This window comes from Oncorhynchus nerka, linkage group LG14, assembly GCF_034236695.1.
Source record: "Oncorhynchus nerka isolate Pitt River linkage group LG14, Oner_Uvic_2.0, whole genome shotgun sequence".
Taxonomy (NCBI): Eukaryota; Metazoa; Chordata; class Actinopteri; order Salmoniformes; family Salmonidae; genus Oncorhynchus; species Oncorhynchus nerka.
In genome coordinates this window covers 3,797,289-3,815,327 of record NC_088409.1, presented here as the reverse complement: position 1 = coordinate 3,815,327, position 18,039 = coordinate 3,797,289, and the positions used below count along the sequence as shown (strand labels likewise).

The following is an 18,039-nucleotide window of genomic DNA, read 5'->3' as shown; positions in this document are numbered from 1 at the left end:
TAGACATTATTATAGACATAGACATTATTATAGACATTAGACATTATTTTAGACATTATTATAGACGTTACTATAGACATTATAGACATTATTATAGACATTATTATAGACATTAGACATTATTATAGACATTATTATTGACATTATTATCGACATCATTATAGACATCCTCCTTCCAGAACGGTCCTTCTTAGTCTCTGTCCCATATGGCAGTCTATTCCCTATATAGTGCCCTACTGCAGACCACAGGGACCAGTCTATTCCCTATATAGTGCCCTACTGCAGACCACAGGCCCCAGTCTATTCCCTATATAGTGCCCTACTGCAGACCACAGGGACCAGTCTATTCCCTATATAGTGCCCTACTGCAGACCACAGGGACCAGTCTAGCTTGGTTGGTCTGGTTGAAACCATAGACTTGGTTGGTCTGGTTGAAACCATAGAGGAGGCTTGGTTGGTCTGGTTGAAACCATAGAGGAGGCTTGGCTGGTCTGGTTGGTCTGGTTGAAACCATAGAGGAGGCTTGGTTGGTCTGGTTGAAACCATAGAGGAGGCTTGGTTGGTCTGGTTGAAACCATAGAGGAGGCTTGGCTGGTCTGGTTGGTCTGGTTGAAACCATAGAGGAGGCTTGGTTGGTCTGGTTGAAACCATAGAGGAGGCTTGGCTGGTCTGGTTGAAACCATAGAGGAGGCTTGGTTGGTCTGGTTGAAACCATAGAGGAGGCTTGGCTGGTCTGGTTGAAACCATAGAGGAGGCTTGGTTGGTCTGGTTGAAACCATAGAGGAGGCTTGGCTGGTCTGGTTGAAAACATAGAGGAGGCTTGGTTGGTCTGGTTGAAACCATAGAGGAGGCTTGGTTGGTCTGGTTGAAACCATAGAGGAGGCTTGGTTGGTCTGGTTGAAACCATAGAGGAGGCTTGGTTGACCTAGTTGAAACCATAGAGAAGGCTTGGCTGGTCTGGTTGGTCTGGTTGAAACCATAGAGGAGGCTTGGTTGGTCTGGTTGAAACCATAGAGGAGGCTTGGCTGGTCTGGTTGGTCTGGTTGAAACCATAGAGGAGGCTTGGCTGGTCTGGTTCGTCTGGTTGAAACCATAGAGGAGGCTTGGCTGGTCTGGTTCGTCTGGTTGAAACCATAGAGGAGGCTTGGTTGGCCTGGTTGAAACCATAGAGGAGGCTTGGATGGTCTGGTTGAAACCATAGAGGAGGCTTGGTTGGTCTGGTTGGTCTGGTTGAAACCATAGAGGAGGCTTGGCTGGTCTGGTTGAAACCATAGAGGAGGCTTGGTTGGTCTGGTTGAAACCATAGAGGAGGCTTGGCTGGTCTGGTTGGTCTGGTTGAAACCATAGAGGAGGCTTGGCTGGTCTGGTTGAAAACATAGAGGAGGCTTGGCTGGTCTGGTTCGTCTGGTTGAAACCATAGTGGAGGCTTGGTTGGTCTGGTTGAAACCATAGTGGAGGCTTGGTCTGGTTGAAATGGTTGAAACCATAGAGGAGGCTTGGTTGGTCTGGTTGGTCTGGTTGAAACCATAGAGGAGGCTTGGCTGGTCTGGTTGGTCTGGTTGAAACCATAGAGGAGGCTTGGTTGAAACCATAGAGGAGGCTTGGCTGGTCTGGTTGAAACCATAGAGGAGGGCTGGTCTGGTTGGTCTGGTTGAAACCATAGAGGAGGCTGGTCTGGTTGGTCTGGTTGAAACCATAGAGGAGGATTGGTTGGTCTGGTTGGTCTGGTTGAAACCATAGAGGAGGATTGGTTGGTCTGGTTGGTCTGGTTGAAACCATAGAGGAGGCTTGGCTGGTCTGGTTGAAACCATAGAGGAGGCTTGGTTGGTCTGGTTGAAACCATAGAGGAGGCTGGTCTGGCTGGTCTGGTTGAAGTTCTGGTGGGTAAAATCACTGGGGAAGCCAAGCCAGAAAATATTCCACATTCCAACCTGTGTGCTGTGATAATTGCATTGTTTGCTCTATAACCTGTTAGTTCATATGCCTGGACATCGTGATAAATAGGCCTAAGGCCTGGACATCATGAAAATAGGCCTAAGGCCTGGACATCATGATAAATAGGCCTAAGGCCTGGACATGGTTGAAACCAAATAGGCCTGGCTGGACATCATGATAAATGGTTGAAGGCTAAGGCCTGGACATCAATATCACTGGGCCTAAGGCCTGGACATCCAGATAAATAGGCCTAAGGCCTGGACATCGTGATAAATAGGCCTAAGGCCTGGACACCTGATAAATCATATGGCCTAAGGCCTGGACATCATGATAAATAGGCCTAAGGCCTGGACATCATGATAAATAGGCCTAAGGCCTGGACATCATGATAAATAGGCCTAAGGCCTGGACATCATGATAAATAGGCCTAAGGCCTGGACATCATGATAAATAGGCCTAAGGCCTGGACATCATGATATATAGGCCTAAGGCCTGGACATCATGATAAATAGGCCTAAGGCCTGGACATCATGATATATAGGCCTAAGGCCTGGACATCGTGATAAATAGGCCTAAGGCCTGGACATCGTGATAAATAGGCCTAAGGCCTGGACATCGTGATAAATAGGCCTAAGGCCTGGACATCGTGATAAATAGGCCTAAGGCCTGGACATCGTGATAAATAGGCCTAAGGCCTGGACATCATGATATATAGGCCTAAGGCCTGGACATCGTGATAAATAGGCCTAAGGCCTGAGACAATAAGAATAAATTTGTTTCATCACAAAACCTGAGTCTGATACAGTGACATCTGATTTGTTGTGTGTGTGTGTGTGTGTGTGTGTGTGTGTGCAAGTAGAAAAACCATGTTGACTCACCCTACTGGTATAGAAACACCAATGCCATCCTCCTCTCTTCATGTTGACTCACCCTACTGGTATAGAAACACCAATGCCATCCTCCTCTCTTCATGTTGACTCACCCTACTGGTATAGAAACACCAATGCCATCCTCCTCTCTTCATGTTGACTCATCCTACTGGTAGAGAAACACCAATGCCATCCTCCTCTCTTCATGTTGACTCACCCTACTGGTAGAGAAACACCAATGCCATCCTCCTCTCTTCATGTTGTCTCACCCTACTGGTATAGAAACACCAATGCATCCTCCCATTGTCATGTTGACTCACCCTACTGGTAGAGAAACACCAATGCCATCCTCCTCTCTTCATGTTGACTCACCCTACTGGTATAGAAACACCAATGCCATCCTCCTCTCTTCATGTTGTCTCACCCTACTGGTATAGAAACACCAATGCCATCCTCCTCTCTTCATGTTGACTCACCCTACTGGTATAGAAACACCAATGCATCCTCCCATTGTCATGTTGACTCACCCTACTGGTAGAGAAACACCAATGCATCCTCCCATTGTCATGTTGTCTCACCCTACTGGTAGAGAAACACCAATGCCATCCTCCCATTGTCATGTTGACTCACCCTACTGGTATAGAAACACCAATGCCATCCTCCTCTCTTCATGTTGACTCACCCTACTGGTATAGAAACACCAATGCATCCTCCCATTGTCATGTTGACTCACCCTACTGGTAGAGAAACACCAATGCCATCCTCCTCTCTTCATGTTGACTCACCCTACTGGTATAGAAACACCAATGCCATCCTCCCATTGTCATGTTGACTCACCCTACTGGTATAGAAACACCAATGCCATCCTCCCATTGTCATGTTGTCTCACCCTACTGGTAGAGAAACACCAATGCCATCCTCCCATTGTCATGTTGTCTCACCCTACTGGTATAGAAACACCAATGCCATCCTCCTCTCTTCATGTTGACTCACCCTACTGGTATAAACGTCTATGACTCTGTCATACAGTATTCACTTGTATTTTGTATTGTCCTAGGCGACCTGGATAAAATGATTACTCACTAGCATAAGTTCCATTCATGGGCATCGTTAGCTAGTTAACATTAGCCTTCTACATCTAGCTACATTCCATTCATGGGCATCGTTAGCTAGTTAACATTAGCCTTCTACATCTAGCTTACATTCCATTCATGGGCATCATTAGCTAGTTAACATTAGCCTTCTACATCTAGCTTACATTCCATTCATGGGCATCGTTAGCTAGTTAACATTAGCCTTCTACATCTAGCTACATTCCATTCATGGGCATCGTTAGCTAGTTAACATTAGCCTTCTACATCTAGCTACATTCCATTCATGGGCATCGTTAGCTAGTTAACATTAGCCTTCTACATCTAGCTACATTCCATTCATGGGCATCGTTAGCTAGTTAACATTAGCCTTCTACATCTAGCTTACATTCCATTCATGGGCATCGTTAGCTAGTTAACATTAGCCTTCTACATCTAGCTACATTCCATTCATGGGCATCGTTAGCTAGTTAACATTAGCCTTCTACATCTAGCTACATTCCATTCATGTGCATCGTTAGCTAGTTAACATTAGCCTTCTACATCTAGCTACATTCCATTCATGGGCATCGTTAGCTAGTTAACATTAGCCTTCTACATCTAGCTTACATTCCATTCATGGGCATCATTAGCTAGTTAACATTAGCCTTCTACATCTAGCTACATTCCATTCATGGGCATCGTTAGCTAGTTAACATTAGCCTTCTACATCTAGCTACATTCCATTCATGGGCATCGTTAGCTAGTTAACATTAGCCTTCTACATCTAGCTACATTCCATTCATGGGCATGGTTAGCTAGTTAACATTAGCCTTCTACATCTAGCTACATTCCATTCATGGGCATCGTTAGCTAGTTAACATTAGCCTTCTACATCTAGCTACATTCCATTCATGGGCATCGTTAGCTAGTTAACATTAGCCTTCTACATCTAGCTACATTCCATTCATGGGCATCGTTAGCTAGTTAACATTAGCCTTCTACATCTAGCTACATTCCATTCATGGGCATCGTTAGCTAGTTAACATTAGCCTTCTACATCTAGCTACATTCCATTCATGGGCATCATTAGCTAGTTAACATTAGCCTTCTACATCTAGCTACATTCCATTCATGGGCATCGTTAGCTAGTTAACATTAGCCTTCTACATCTAGCTACATTCCATTCATGGGCATCGTTAGCTAGTTAACATTAGCCTTCTACATCTAGCTACATATTGAACTAATCATCCTCTCGGGCCAGGGGTAAAACAATGTATGAATTAATGGTTGGATCAGAATACCCGTTATAATCATTGGCCAGTACGGAGAATGAAGTAGAACCACAAGTCCAAATCCCTGTCTTCATCCATGACTAATATAGGAAATGGACCATTTTAGCTAGCTAGCCACCAGAGGACAACAATACAACGATATGCAACAATTCAAGTTTTTTTTATTTATTATTACCTTTATTTAACTAGGCATGTCAGTTAAGAACAAATTCTTATTTTACAATGCCAGCCTACCTGGGGAACAGTGGGTTAACTGCCTTGTTCAGGGACAAAACAACAGAACTTTTCTCGTGGTTTCGATCCAGTAACCTTTCCCAAAGCTCTAACCACGAGGCTAACTGCCGCCCCAAATCGACAACGTATTTCTCTGTGATTGGTCTGAAGCCAAATCTAAACTGGCTTCTCTTGACTCTTTTTTTTTGTTGGGCTGCGCCAGGACCAATCACAGTTGAGCTCACTCAGTTAAGCTCAACGATGATTGGCTATTATTTTATATATATATTATATATATATATATATATCGCTGGCTTCACTTGTATTCAATGCTACGGGCGGCAGCAATGTCATACTCTTTATGACCAGACTGCATCAGATAGATGGGAGCTGTTTCACTGACCGGACAGCATCAGATAGATGGGCTACACGTCCAGAGGGGCGCGGTTTCGCTCACTTTGTGCTAGGTAGCTAGGTACTGTACTGTAGGTGTATACAGGGCCAGACCTGATCCCTTCCTATCCTCAGTCTCATGCTACATGCGCTAGGTAGCTAGGTACTGTACTGTAGGTGTATACAGGGCCAGGCTTGATCCCTTCCTGTCCTAAGTCTCATGCTACATGCGCTAGGTAGCTAGGTACTGTATGCGTATACAGGGCCAGGCTTGATCCCTTCCTATCCTCAGTCTCATGCTACATGCGCTAGGTAGCTAGGTACTGTAAGTGTATACAGGGCCAGACCTGATCCCTTCCTATCCTCAGTCTCATGCTACATGCGCTAGGTAGCTAGGTACTATAGTGTAGGTGTATACAGGGCCAGACTTGATCCCTTCCCGTCCTCAGTCTCATGCTACATGCGCTAGGTACTATAGTGTAGGTGTATACAGGGCCAGGCTTGATCCCTTCCTATCCTCAGTCTCATGCTACATGCGCTAGGTAGCTAGGTACTATAGTGTAGGTGTATACAGGGCCAGACTTGATCCCTTCCTATCCTCAGTCTCATGCTACATGCGCTAGGTAGCTAGGTACTATAGTGTGGGTGTATACAGGGCCAGACCTGATCCCTTCCTATCCTCATGCTACATGCGCTAGATAGCTAGGTACTGTACTGTAGGTGTATACAGGGCCAGGCTTGATCCCTTCCTGTCCTCAGTCTCATGCTACATGCGCTAGGTAGCTAGGTACTATAGTGTAGGTATATACAGGGCCAGACCTGATCCCTTCCTATCCTCAGTCTCATGCTACATGCGCTAGGTAGCTAGGTACTGTACTGTAGGTGTATACAGGGCCAGGCTTGATCCTGTCCTCAGTTTCATGCTACATGCGCTAGGTAGCTAGGTACTATAGTGTAGGTGTATACAGGGCCAGACCTGATCCCTTCCCGTCCTCAGTCTCATGCTATTTAAACCTGCAGGTCCTTGGAGCTGCAGCCCTTCTCCCTCAAGCCCCTCCTACGCAGAGCCATGGCTTATGAGACTATGGAGCGGTACCGACAGGCCTACGTGGATTACAAGACCGTGCTGCAGATAGATATCAGTGTGCAGGCTGCACACGACAGTGTTAACAGGTAAACTACTCCACCTTTACCCTCATTAGACAGTGTTAACAGGTAAACTACTCCACCTTTACCCTCATTAGACAGTTTAACCCTCATTTACCCTCATTAGACAGTGTTAACAGGTAAACTACTCCACCTTTACCCTCATTAGACAGTGTTAACAGGTAAACTACTCCACCTTTACCCTCATTAGACAGTGTTAACAGGTAAACTACTCCACCTTTACCCTCATTAGACAGTGTTAACAGGTAAACTACTTCACCTTTACCCTCATTAGACAGTGTTAACAGGTAAACTACTCCACCCTCACCTTTACCCTGATTAGGGTTGCAAAGTTCCGTTAACTTCCCAAACTTCCCAGAAATCCCAGTTGGTGGATTCCTGGAATCAGGAGACTGTGAGCAGGTCATCTAGAATCAAGAGACCATGAGCAGGCCATCTGGAATCAGGAGACCATGAGCAGGCCTTCTGGAATCAGGAGACCATGAGCAGGCCATCTGGAATCAGGAGACCATGAGCAGGCCATCTGGAATCAGGAGACCATGAGCAGGCCTTCTGGAATCAGGAGACCGTGAGCAGGCCATCTGGAATCAGGAGACCGTGAGCAGGCCATCTGGAATCAGGAGACCGTGAGCAGGCCATCTGGAATCAGGAGACTGTGAGCAGGCCATCTGGAATCAGGTGACTGTGAGCAGGCCATCTGGAATCAGGTGACTGTGAGCAGGCCATCTGGAATCAGGAGACCGTGAGCAGGCCATCTGGAATCAGGAGACCGTGAGCAGGCCATCTGGAATCAGGAGACCGTGAGCAGGCCTTCTGGAATCAGGAGACCATGAGCAGGCCATCTGGAATCAGGAGACCATGAGCAGGCCATCTGGAATTAGGAGACCGTGAGCAGGCCATCTGGAATCAGGAGACCGTGAGCAGGCCATCTGGAATCAGGAGACCGTGAGCAGGCCATCTGGAATCAGGAGACTGTGAGCAGGCCATCTGGAATCAGGAGACCGTGAGCACGCCATCTGGAATCAGGAGACCGTGAGCAGGCCATCTGGAATCAGGAGACCGTGAGCAGGCCTTCTGGAATCAGGAAACCGTGAGCACGCCATCTGGAATCAGGAGACCGTGAGCAGGCCATCTGGAATCAGGAGACCGTGAGCAGGCCTTCTGGAATCAGGAGACCATGAGCAGGCCATCTGGAATTAGGAGACCATGAGCAGGCCATCTGGAATCAGGAGACCGTGAGCAGGCCATCTGGAATCAGGAGACCGTGAGCAGGCCATCTGGAATCAGGAGACCGTGAGCAGGCCATCTGGAATCCGGAGACCGTGAGCAGGCCATCTGGAAACCACCGAGCAGAATATCTAGAAAACCTGGACATTTTGGGAAAGTTAACAGAATTGATCCACCCTACAGTCACAACCATGTGAAGTGATCGAGAGTTGTTTGAAAGGCCCAAGTCAGACCGCCTTAACTTATAGACTCTTAATTATCCAGCTCAGACGTCAATCTGCTTCAAGCAAACGCCGTGGTGTGAATTACCTGCTGTCCCTCCCAGTCCTCTAGCTACTGCAGCTATTTATACACTGTCCCTGCACTTACATAATAGAGGATGGGCGGATAACGCTGTGTGTGTGTGTGTGTGTGTGGTTCCTCCAGGATCACGCGGTTACTGATAGAGCAGGACGGAGAACAGTGGAGAGAGAAACTACCCGAGATCCCTCTGGTCCCACTATCAGCTCAGCAGCACCGCAGGGAGGAACCACCCAGCGCTGAGGTCCTACAGGCCAGAGCAGAGAAGGCCAAGCAGCACGCAGGTAGGGCTCTCACTCAGCCCAGTCCACACTCTTAGAACAAAAGGGTTCCAAGGGTTCTTTGGCTGTCCCCATAGGAGAACACTTTTTTGGTTCCAAGTAGAACTCTGTTGGGTTCCATGTAGAACACGCTTTGGTTCCAGGTAGAACTCTGTTGGGTTCCATGTAGAACCCTTTTTGGTTCCAGGTAGAACTCTTTAGGGTTCCATGTAGAACTCTCTGGGGAAAGGGTTCTACCTGGAACCAAAAGTGTTCTACCTGGAACCAAAAAGGGTTCGTCAAAGGGTTCTCCTATGGGGACCGCTGAAGAACTCTGTTGGGTTCCATGTAGAACCCTTTTTGGTTCCAGGTAGAAATCTTTAGGGTTCCATGTAGAACTCTCTGGGGAAAGGGTTCTACCTGGAACTAAAAGTGTTCTACCTGAAACCAAAAGTGTTCTACCTGGAACCAAAAAGGGTTCTCCTATGGGGACCGCTGAAGAACCCTGTTAGGTTCTAGACAGCACCTATTTTTCTAAGCGTGTAGTCACCCAGAAGCTAATCGGTGTCCGCTGACCAGCCGTTTCCTCTGTCACAAGAGACTACATTCAGCCTGACTCACAGCATGAGTCCAGAATGACCCCTACTCCCTATGTTGTTCACTAATTCTGACCAGAGCCCATAGCACCCTATTCCCTATATAATGCACTACCTTTGGCCAGAGCCCAGGGTTAAACGCAGTGCAATAGGGAGCCATTTTCTGTTCAGCAAGCATCATCATCATTCCTCATCCTCTTTCTGCTGTGAGCTGGAACCTTCAAAGGTCTTATGGTCTACTGCAGCAGTAGAGACAGGAGACACTGTCTGCTAGAGGACTGGAGGGGGACATACTGTCTGCTAGAGGACTGGAGGGGGACATACTGTCTGCTAGAGGACTGGAGGGGGACATACTGTCTGCTAGAGGACTGGAGGGAGACATACTGTCTGTTAGAGGACTGGAGGGACACATACTGTCTGCTAGAGGACTGGAGGGGGACATACTGTCTGTTAGAGGACTGGAGGGACACATACTGTCTGCTAGAGGACTGAAGGGGGACATACTGTCTGCTAGAGGACTGGAGGGGGACATACTGTCTGTTAGAGGACTGGAGGGGGACATACTGTCTGCTAGAGGACTGAAGGGGGACATACTGTCTGCTAGAGGACTGGAGGGGGACATACTGTCTGTTAGAGGACTGGAGGGAGACATACTGTCTGCTAGAGGACTGGGGGGGGACACATACTGTCTGCTAGAGGACTGGAGGGGAACATACTGTCTGCTAGAGGACTGGAGGGGGACATACTGTCTGCTAGAGGACTGGAGGGGGACATACTGTGCTAGAGGACTGGAGGGGGACATACTGTCTGTTAGAGGACTGGAGGGGGACATACTGTCTGTTAGAGGACTGGAGGGGGACATACTGTCTGCTAGAGGACTGGAGGGGGACTAGTGGAACAGAGACAGGAGACACTGTCTGCTAGAGGACTGGAGGGGGACATACTGTCTGTTAGAGGACTGGAGGGGGACTAGTGGAACAGAGACAGGAGACACTGTCTGCTAGAGGACTGGAGGGGGACATACTGTCTCTTAGAGGACTGGAGAGGGACTAGTGGAACAGACAGAGGAGACATACTGTCTGCTAGAGGACTGGAGGGGGACATACTGTCTGTTAGAGGACTGGAGGGGGACTAGTGGAACAGGGGGACATACTGTCTGTTAGAGGACTGGAGGGGGACATACTGTCTCTTAGAGGACTGGAGGGGGACATACTGTCTCTTAGAGGACTGGAGGAGGACATACTGTCTGCTAGAGGACTGGAGGGGACATACTGTCTTCTAGAGGACTGGAGGGGGACATACTGTCTGCTAGAGGACTGGAGGGGGACAAGTGGAACAGAGAGAGGAGACATACTGTCTGCTAGAGGACTGGAGGGGGACTAGTGGAACAGAGAGAGGGACATACTGTCTGCTAGAGGACTGGAGGGGGACATACTGTCTGCTAGAGGACTGGAGGGGGACATACTGTCTGTTAGAGGACTGGAGGGGGACATACTGTCTGCTAGAGGACTGGAGGGGGACATACTGTCTGTTAGAGGACTGGAGGGGGACATACTGTCTGTTAGAGGACTGGAGGGGGACATACTGTCTGTTAGAGGACTGGAGGGGGACATACTGTCTGCTAGAGGACTGGAGGGGGACTAGTGGAACAGAGACAGGAGACACTGTCTGCTAGAGGACTGGAGGGGGACATACTGTCTGTTAGAGGACTGGAGGGGGACTAGTGGAACAGAGACAGGAGACACTGTCTGCTAGAGGACTGGAGGGGGACATACTGTCTCTTAGAGGACTGGAGGGGGACTAGTGGAACAGACAGAGGAGACATACTGTCTGCTAGAGGACTGGAGGGGGACATACTGTCTGTTAGAGGACTGGAGGGGGACATACTGTCTGTTAGAGGACTGGAGGGGGACATACTGTCTCTTAGAGGACTGGAGGGGGACATACTGTCTCTTAGAGGACTGGAGGAGGACATACTGTCTGCTAGAGGACTGGAGGGGGACATACTGTCTTCTAGAGGACTGGAGGGGGACATACTGTCTGCTAGAGGACTGGAGGGGGACAAGTGGAACAGAGAGAGGAGACATACTGTCTGCTAGAGGACTGGAGGGGGACTAGTGGAACAGAGAGAGGAGACATACTGTCTGCTAGAGGACTGGAGGGGGACATACTGTCTGCTAGAGGACTGGAGGGGGACATACTGTCTGTTAAAGGACTGGAGGGGGACATACTGTCTGCTAGAGGACTGGAGGGGGACATACTGTCTGTTAGAGGACTGGAGGGGGACATACTGTCTGTTAGAGGACTGGAGGGGGACATACTGTCTGTTAGAGGACTGGAGGGGGACATACTGTCTGTTAGAGGACTGGAGGGGGACATACTGTCTGCTAGAGGACTGGAGGGGGACATACTGTCTGTTAGAGGACTGGAGGGGGACATACTGTCTGTTAGAGGACTGGAGGGGGACATACTGTCTGTTAGAGGACTGGAGGGGGGCATACTGTCTGTTAGAGGACTGCATTTGGTTTTACTAGCGTTTAAGAGCAGTTGGAGACCACGGAAGGAGTGTTGTATGGCATTGAAGCTCGTTTGGAGGTTAGATAGCACAGTGTCCAATGACGGGCCGAAAGTATATAGAATGGTGTCGTCTGCGTAGAGGTGGATCAGGGAATCGCCCGCAGCAAGAGCAACATCATTGATATATACAGAGAAAAGAGTCGGCCCGAGAATTGAACCCTGTGGCACCCCCATAGAGACTGCCAGAGGGCCGGACAGCATGCCCTCCGATTTGACACACTGAACTCTGTCTGCAAAGTAATTGGTGAACCAGGCAAGGCAGTCATCCGAAAAACCGAGGCTATTGAGTCTGCCGATAAGAATATGGTGATTGACAGAGTCGAAGGCCTTGGCAAGGTCGATGAAGACGGCTGCACAGTACTGTCTTTTATCGATGGCGGTTATGATATCGTTTAGTACCTTGAGTGTGGCTGAGGTGCACCCGTGACCGGCTCGGAAACCAGATTGCACAGCGGAGAAGGTACGGTGGGATTCAAGATGGTCAGTGACCTGTTTGTTGACTTGGCTTTCGAAGAACTTAGATAGGCAGGGCAGGATGGATATAGGTCTGTAACAGTTTGGGTCCAGGGTGTCTCCCCCTTTGAAGAGGGGGATGACTGCGGCAGCTTTCCAATCCTTGGGGATCTCGGACGATATGAAAGAGAGGTTGAACAGGCTGGTAATAGGGGTTGCGACAATGGCGGCGGATAGTTTCAGAAATAGAGGGTCCAGATTGTCAAGCCCAGCTGATTTGTACGGGTCCAGGTTTTGGAGCTCTTTCAGAACATCTGCTATCTGGATTTGGGTAAAGGAGAACCTGGAGAGGCTTGGGCGAGGAGCTGCGGGGGGGCGGAGCTGTTGGCCGAGGTTGGAGTAGCCAGGCGGAAGGCATGGCCAGCCGTTGAGAAATGCTTATTGAAGTTTTCGATAATCATGGATTTATCGGTGGTGACCGTGTTACCTAGCCTCAGTGCAGTGGGCAGCTGGGAGGAGGTGCTCTTGTTCTCCATGGACTTCACAGTGTCCCAGAACTTTTTGGAGTTGGAGCTACAGGATGCAAACTTCTGCCTGAAGAAGCTGGCCTTAGCTTTCCTGACTGACTGTGTGTATTGGTTCCTGACTTCCCTGAACAGTTGCATATCACGGGGACTATTCGATGCTATTGCAGTCCGCCACAGGATGTTTTTGTGCTGGTCGAGGGCAGTCAGGTCTGGAGTGAACCAAGGGCTGTATCTGTTCTTAGTTCTGCATTTTTTGAACGGAGCATGCTTATCTAAAATGGAGAGGAAGTTACTTTTAAAGAATGACCAGGCATCCTCAACTGACGGGATGAGGTCAATGTCCTTCCAGGATACCCGGGCCAGGTCGATTAGAAAGCTCTGCTCACAGAAGTGTTTTAGGGAGCGTTTGACAGTGATGAAGGGTGGTCGTTTGACTGCGGCTCCGTAGCGGATACAGGCAATGAGGCAGTGATCGCTGAGATCCTGGTTGAAGACAGAGGAGGTGTATTTGGAGGGCCAGTTGGTCAGGATGACGTCTATGAGGGTGCCCTTGTTTACAGAGTTAGGGTTGTACCTGGTGGGTTCCTTGATGATTTGTGTGAGATTGAGGGCATCAAGCTTAGATTGTAGGACTGCCGGGGTGTTAAGCATATCCCAGTTTAGGTCACCTAACAGAACAAACTCTGAAGCTAGATGGGGGGCGATCAATTCACAAATGGTGTCCAGGGCACAGCTGGGAGCTGAGGGGGGTCGGTAGCAGGCGGCACCAGTGAGAGACTTATTTCTGGAGAGAGTAATTTTCAAAATTAGTAGTTCGAACTGTTTGGGTATGGACCTGGAAAGTATGATATTACTTTGCAGGCTATCTCTGCAACTCCTCCCCCTTTGGCAGTTCTATCTTGACGGAAGATGTTATAGTTGGGTATGGAAATCTCTGAATTTTTGGTGGCCTTCCTGAGCCAGGATTCAGACACAGCAAGGACATCAGGGTTAGCAGAGTGTGCTAAAGCAGTGAGTAAAACAAACTTAGGGAGGAGGCTTCTGATGTTGACATGCATGAAACCAAGGCTTTTTCGATCACAGAAGTCAACAAATGAGGGTGCCTGGGGACATGCAGGGCCTGGGTTTACCTCCACATCACCCGCGGAACAGAGAAGGAGTAATATGAGGGTGCGGCTAAAGGCTATCAAAACTGGTCGCCTAGAGCGTTGGGGACAGAGAATAAGAGGAGCAGGTTTCTGGGCATGGTAGAATATATTCAGGGCATAATGTGCAGACAGGGGTATGGTGGGGTGCGGGTACAGCGGAGGTAAGCCCAGGCACTGGGTGATGATGAGAGAGGTTGTATCTCTGGACATGCTGGTTGTAATGGGTGAGGTCACCGCATGTGTGGAAGGTGGGACAAAGGAGTTATCAGGGGTATGAAGAGTGGAACTAGGGGCTCCATTGTGAACTAAAACAATGATAACTAACCTGAACAACAGTATACAAGGCATATTGACATTTGAGAGAGACATACAGCGAGGCATACAGTAATCACAGGTGTTGAATTGTGAAAGCTAGCTAAAACAGTAGGTGAGATAACAGCTAGTCAGCTAGCACGACAACAGCAGGTAAAATGGCGTTGACTAGGCAATGGGGCCAACAGATAAAACAAACAAGCAGAATGGAGTACCGTGATTAATGGACAGTCCAGCGTGCATCAGCTATGTGGCCAAGAGATCAGTGTCCAGGGGGCAGCGGTGGGTGGGGCAGGGAAGCTGGACTGGCGAGTGTTATCCAGGTTTAAAAAACTAACAATGGAGTGTGTTCTAAAAATATTAAAAATAATAGCGATTCCGTATCACATTGGGTGAGGCAGGTTTCCGGAAGGTATAAACAAATTAAAAATCAAAAAGAGAAAGTAAATATGGGTGTTTGGGACGCGGCAATTCAGACGGTTAGCAGGCCTGTGCTAGCAGGCCTGTGCTAGCAAGCTAATAGCTAACAGTTCGTAGATAGCTAGATAGCTGGTTGTGAAGATCCAGCTGAAAAATGTTCCGTTTGCGGTGGGAATCCGGGGATGAATCTGGGGGTGAAAAATAAATAGGTCCGTTATGCTCTGGTTAGAGTCGCGTTGTTCGAACTGGCGAGAGCTTTCCGGGTTGAAGGTTAGCTGATGACCGGTTAGCTGAAGACCGCTAGCATAGCTGATGGTTATCTGGCTAGCTTCAGTTGAGGGGTTCCGGTTCCGAAGTAAATATAAATACTTTAGGAAAATAGCTACATTGGGTGAGGCGGGTTGCAGGAGAGTATTTGGAGGCTTAGGTTTAGCAAAAAGTTTTTAAAGAGATATGCGATGGAAAATATGTAAAAAACGAAAAAGAAACGATATATATATATATATACAGGGGGACACGACACGACGGGACGACTTACTGCTACGCCATCTTGGAAGTTGCCCTATACCCAAGCCCTAGCCCCAGCCTCAGCCCTATACCCAGCCTCAGCCCTAGCCCTATACCCAAGCCCTAGCCCCAGCCTCAGCCCTATACCCAGCCTCAGCCCTAGCCCTATACCCAAGCCCTAGCCCCAGCCTCAGCCCTATACCCAGCCTCAGCCCTAGCCCTATACCCAAGCCCTAGCCCCAGCCTCAGCCCTATACCCAGCCTCAGCCCTAGCCCTATACCCAAGCCCTAGCCTCAGCCTTATACCCTAGCCCCAGCCTCAGCCTTATACCCTAGCCCCAGCCTCAGCCCTATACCCAAGCCCTAGCCCTATACCCTAGCCCCAGCCTCAGCCCTATACCCAAGCCCCAGCCCTATACCCTAGCCCCAGTCTCAGCCCTATACCCAAGCCCCAGCCCTATACCCTAGCCCCAGTCTCAGCCCTATACCCAAGCCCCAGCCCTATACCCAAGCCCCAGCCCTATGCCCTAGCCCCAGCCTCAGCCCTATACCCAAGCCCCAGCCCTATACCCTAGCCCCAGTCTCAGCCCTATACCCAAGCCCCAGCCCTATACCCAAGCCCCAGCCCTATACCCAAGCCCCAGCCCTATACCCTAGCCCCAGCCTCAGCCCTATACCCAGCCTCAGCCCAAGCCCTAGCCACAGCCCTATACCCAAGCCCTAGCCCCAGCCCTATACCCAGGCCCTAGCCTCAGCCCTATACCCAGGCCCTAGCCTCAGCCCTATACCCAGGCCCTAGCCTCAGCCATATACCCAGGCCCTAGCCCCAGTCCTAGCCCCAGCCCTAGCCCCATCCCCAGTCCTAGCCCCAGCCCTAGCCCCATCCCCAGTCCTAGCCTCAGCCCGTCCTAGCCCCAGCCCTAGCCCCATCCCCAGTCCTAGCCCCAGCCTCAGTCCTATACCCCAGTCCTAGCCCCATCCCCAGTCCTAGCCCCATCCCCAGTCCTAGCCCCAGTCCTATACCCCAGCCCTAGCCTCAGCCCCAGTCCTAGCCCCAGCCTCAGCCCCAGCCTAGTCCCAGCCCTAGCCCCATCCCCAGTCCTAGCCTCAGCCCCAGTCCTAGCCCCATCCCCAGTCCTAGCCCCATCCCCAGGCCTAGCCCCAGTCCTATACCCCAGCCCTAGCCTCAGCCCCAGTCCTAGTCCCAGTCTCAGGGCCGTGCTGCAGCCAACCATAATTTATGTTTTAACTGTGATGAATGGAAGAAGGGAGCGGGCAGCTTTTTCCCAGAACACCCCAGTGGTCTAATTAATTAGCTGTCCGTTATCACATGAATGACTGCTGATTCAACCTGTTTTCACCCTGGATTTTAAAGGACAAAATTACCACTCACTTATTTTTGTGAAATACGATTCTTACAACAACAAAAAATTTACATTTTTGTCAAGTTACTCAGTATGATGTCACACATTTCCTCAACCAACACCGTTTCTTCCTTTACCTGCAGCCCAAAAAGCAGAAGTCTGTTTCAATTCGCTGAAACAAGAAGGAAATGAGTTTGTGAAGAAAGGTCTGTTCCAGGAGGCTCTGAGGACGTACAGCGAATGCCTTAAGCTGAAGCCAGAGGAATGTCCCATCTACACCAACCGGTAAGGACCCGACTGTGTCTCCTTCATCCTAACAGGCACAGTAATGTACAGAGCATTCGGGAAGTATTCAAACACCTTGACGTTTTCTACATTTTGTTACGTTACAGCCTTATTCTGAAATGGATTAACTTGGTTCCCCCCTCCCCCCTCTTCAATCTGCACACAATACCCCATAATGACATCACAATACCCCATAATGACACCACAATACCCCATAATGACATCACAATACCCCATAATGACATCACAATACCCCATAATGACATCACAATACCCCATAATGACATCACAATACCCCATAATAACATCACAATACCCCATAATAACATCACAATACCCCATAATGACATCACAATACCCCATAATAACATCACAATACCCCATAATGACATCACAATACCCCATAATAACATCACAATACCCCATAATAACATCACAATACCCCATAATGACAAAGCAAAAACAGGTTTTTATTTTATTTTATTTTTTACAAATAATAAGACAAAATAAAATATCACATTTACTTAAGTATTCAGACCCTTTTCTCAGTACTTTGTTGAAGCACCTTTGGCAGCAATTACAGCCTTGAGTCTTCTTGGGTATGACTCTACAAGCTTGGCACACATTTTTCACTGCAGATCCTCTCAAGCTCTGTCAGGTTGGAAGGGGAGCGTCGCTGCACAGCTATTTTCAGGTCTCTCCAGAGATGTTCAAGTCTGGGCTCTGATGCTGCCGCCACCATGCTTCACCGTAGGGATGGTACCAGGTTTCCCAGATGTGACGCTTGGCATTCAGGCCAAAGAGTTCAATCTTGGTTGCATCAGACCAGAGAATCTTGTTTCTCATGGTCTGAGAATACTTTAGGTGCCTTTTGGCAAACTCCAAGTGGGCTGTCATGTGCCTTTTACTGAGGAGTGGTTTCCGTCTGGCCATTCTACCGTAAAGACCTGATTGGTGGAGTGATGTAGAGATGGTTGTCCTTCTGGAAGATTCTCCCATCGGGAGAGTGACCATCGGGTTCTCCCTGACCAAAGCCCTTCTCCCTGATTGCTCAGTTTAGAGCGGCCAGCTCTAGGAAGAGTCTTGGTGGTTCTAAACTTCTTCCATTTAAGAATAATGGA

At 48.9% G+C, this 18,039-nt stretch overlaps 1 protein-coding gene across 1 annotated transcript in view; it reads left to right on the top strand.

Moving 5' to 3' along the window:
• Nucleotides 1-18,039, top strand: part of LOC135575090 (sperm-associated antigen 1A-like) — a 180,157-nt gene that overhangs the window by 121,953 nt on the left and 40,165 nt on the right. Inside the window, exons 5-7 of the mRNA XM_065027269.1 lie at nucleotides 6,796-6,948; nucleotides 8,596-8,753; nucleotides 16,777-16,918. Of these exons, the coding sequence (XP_064883341.1) occupies nucleotides 6,796-6,948; nucleotides 8,596-8,753; nucleotides 16,777-16,918 (453 nt within the window). The remainder of the gene's footprint in view (nucleotides 1-6,795; nucleotides 6,949-8,595; nucleotides 8,754-16,776; nucleotides 16,919-18,039) is intronic.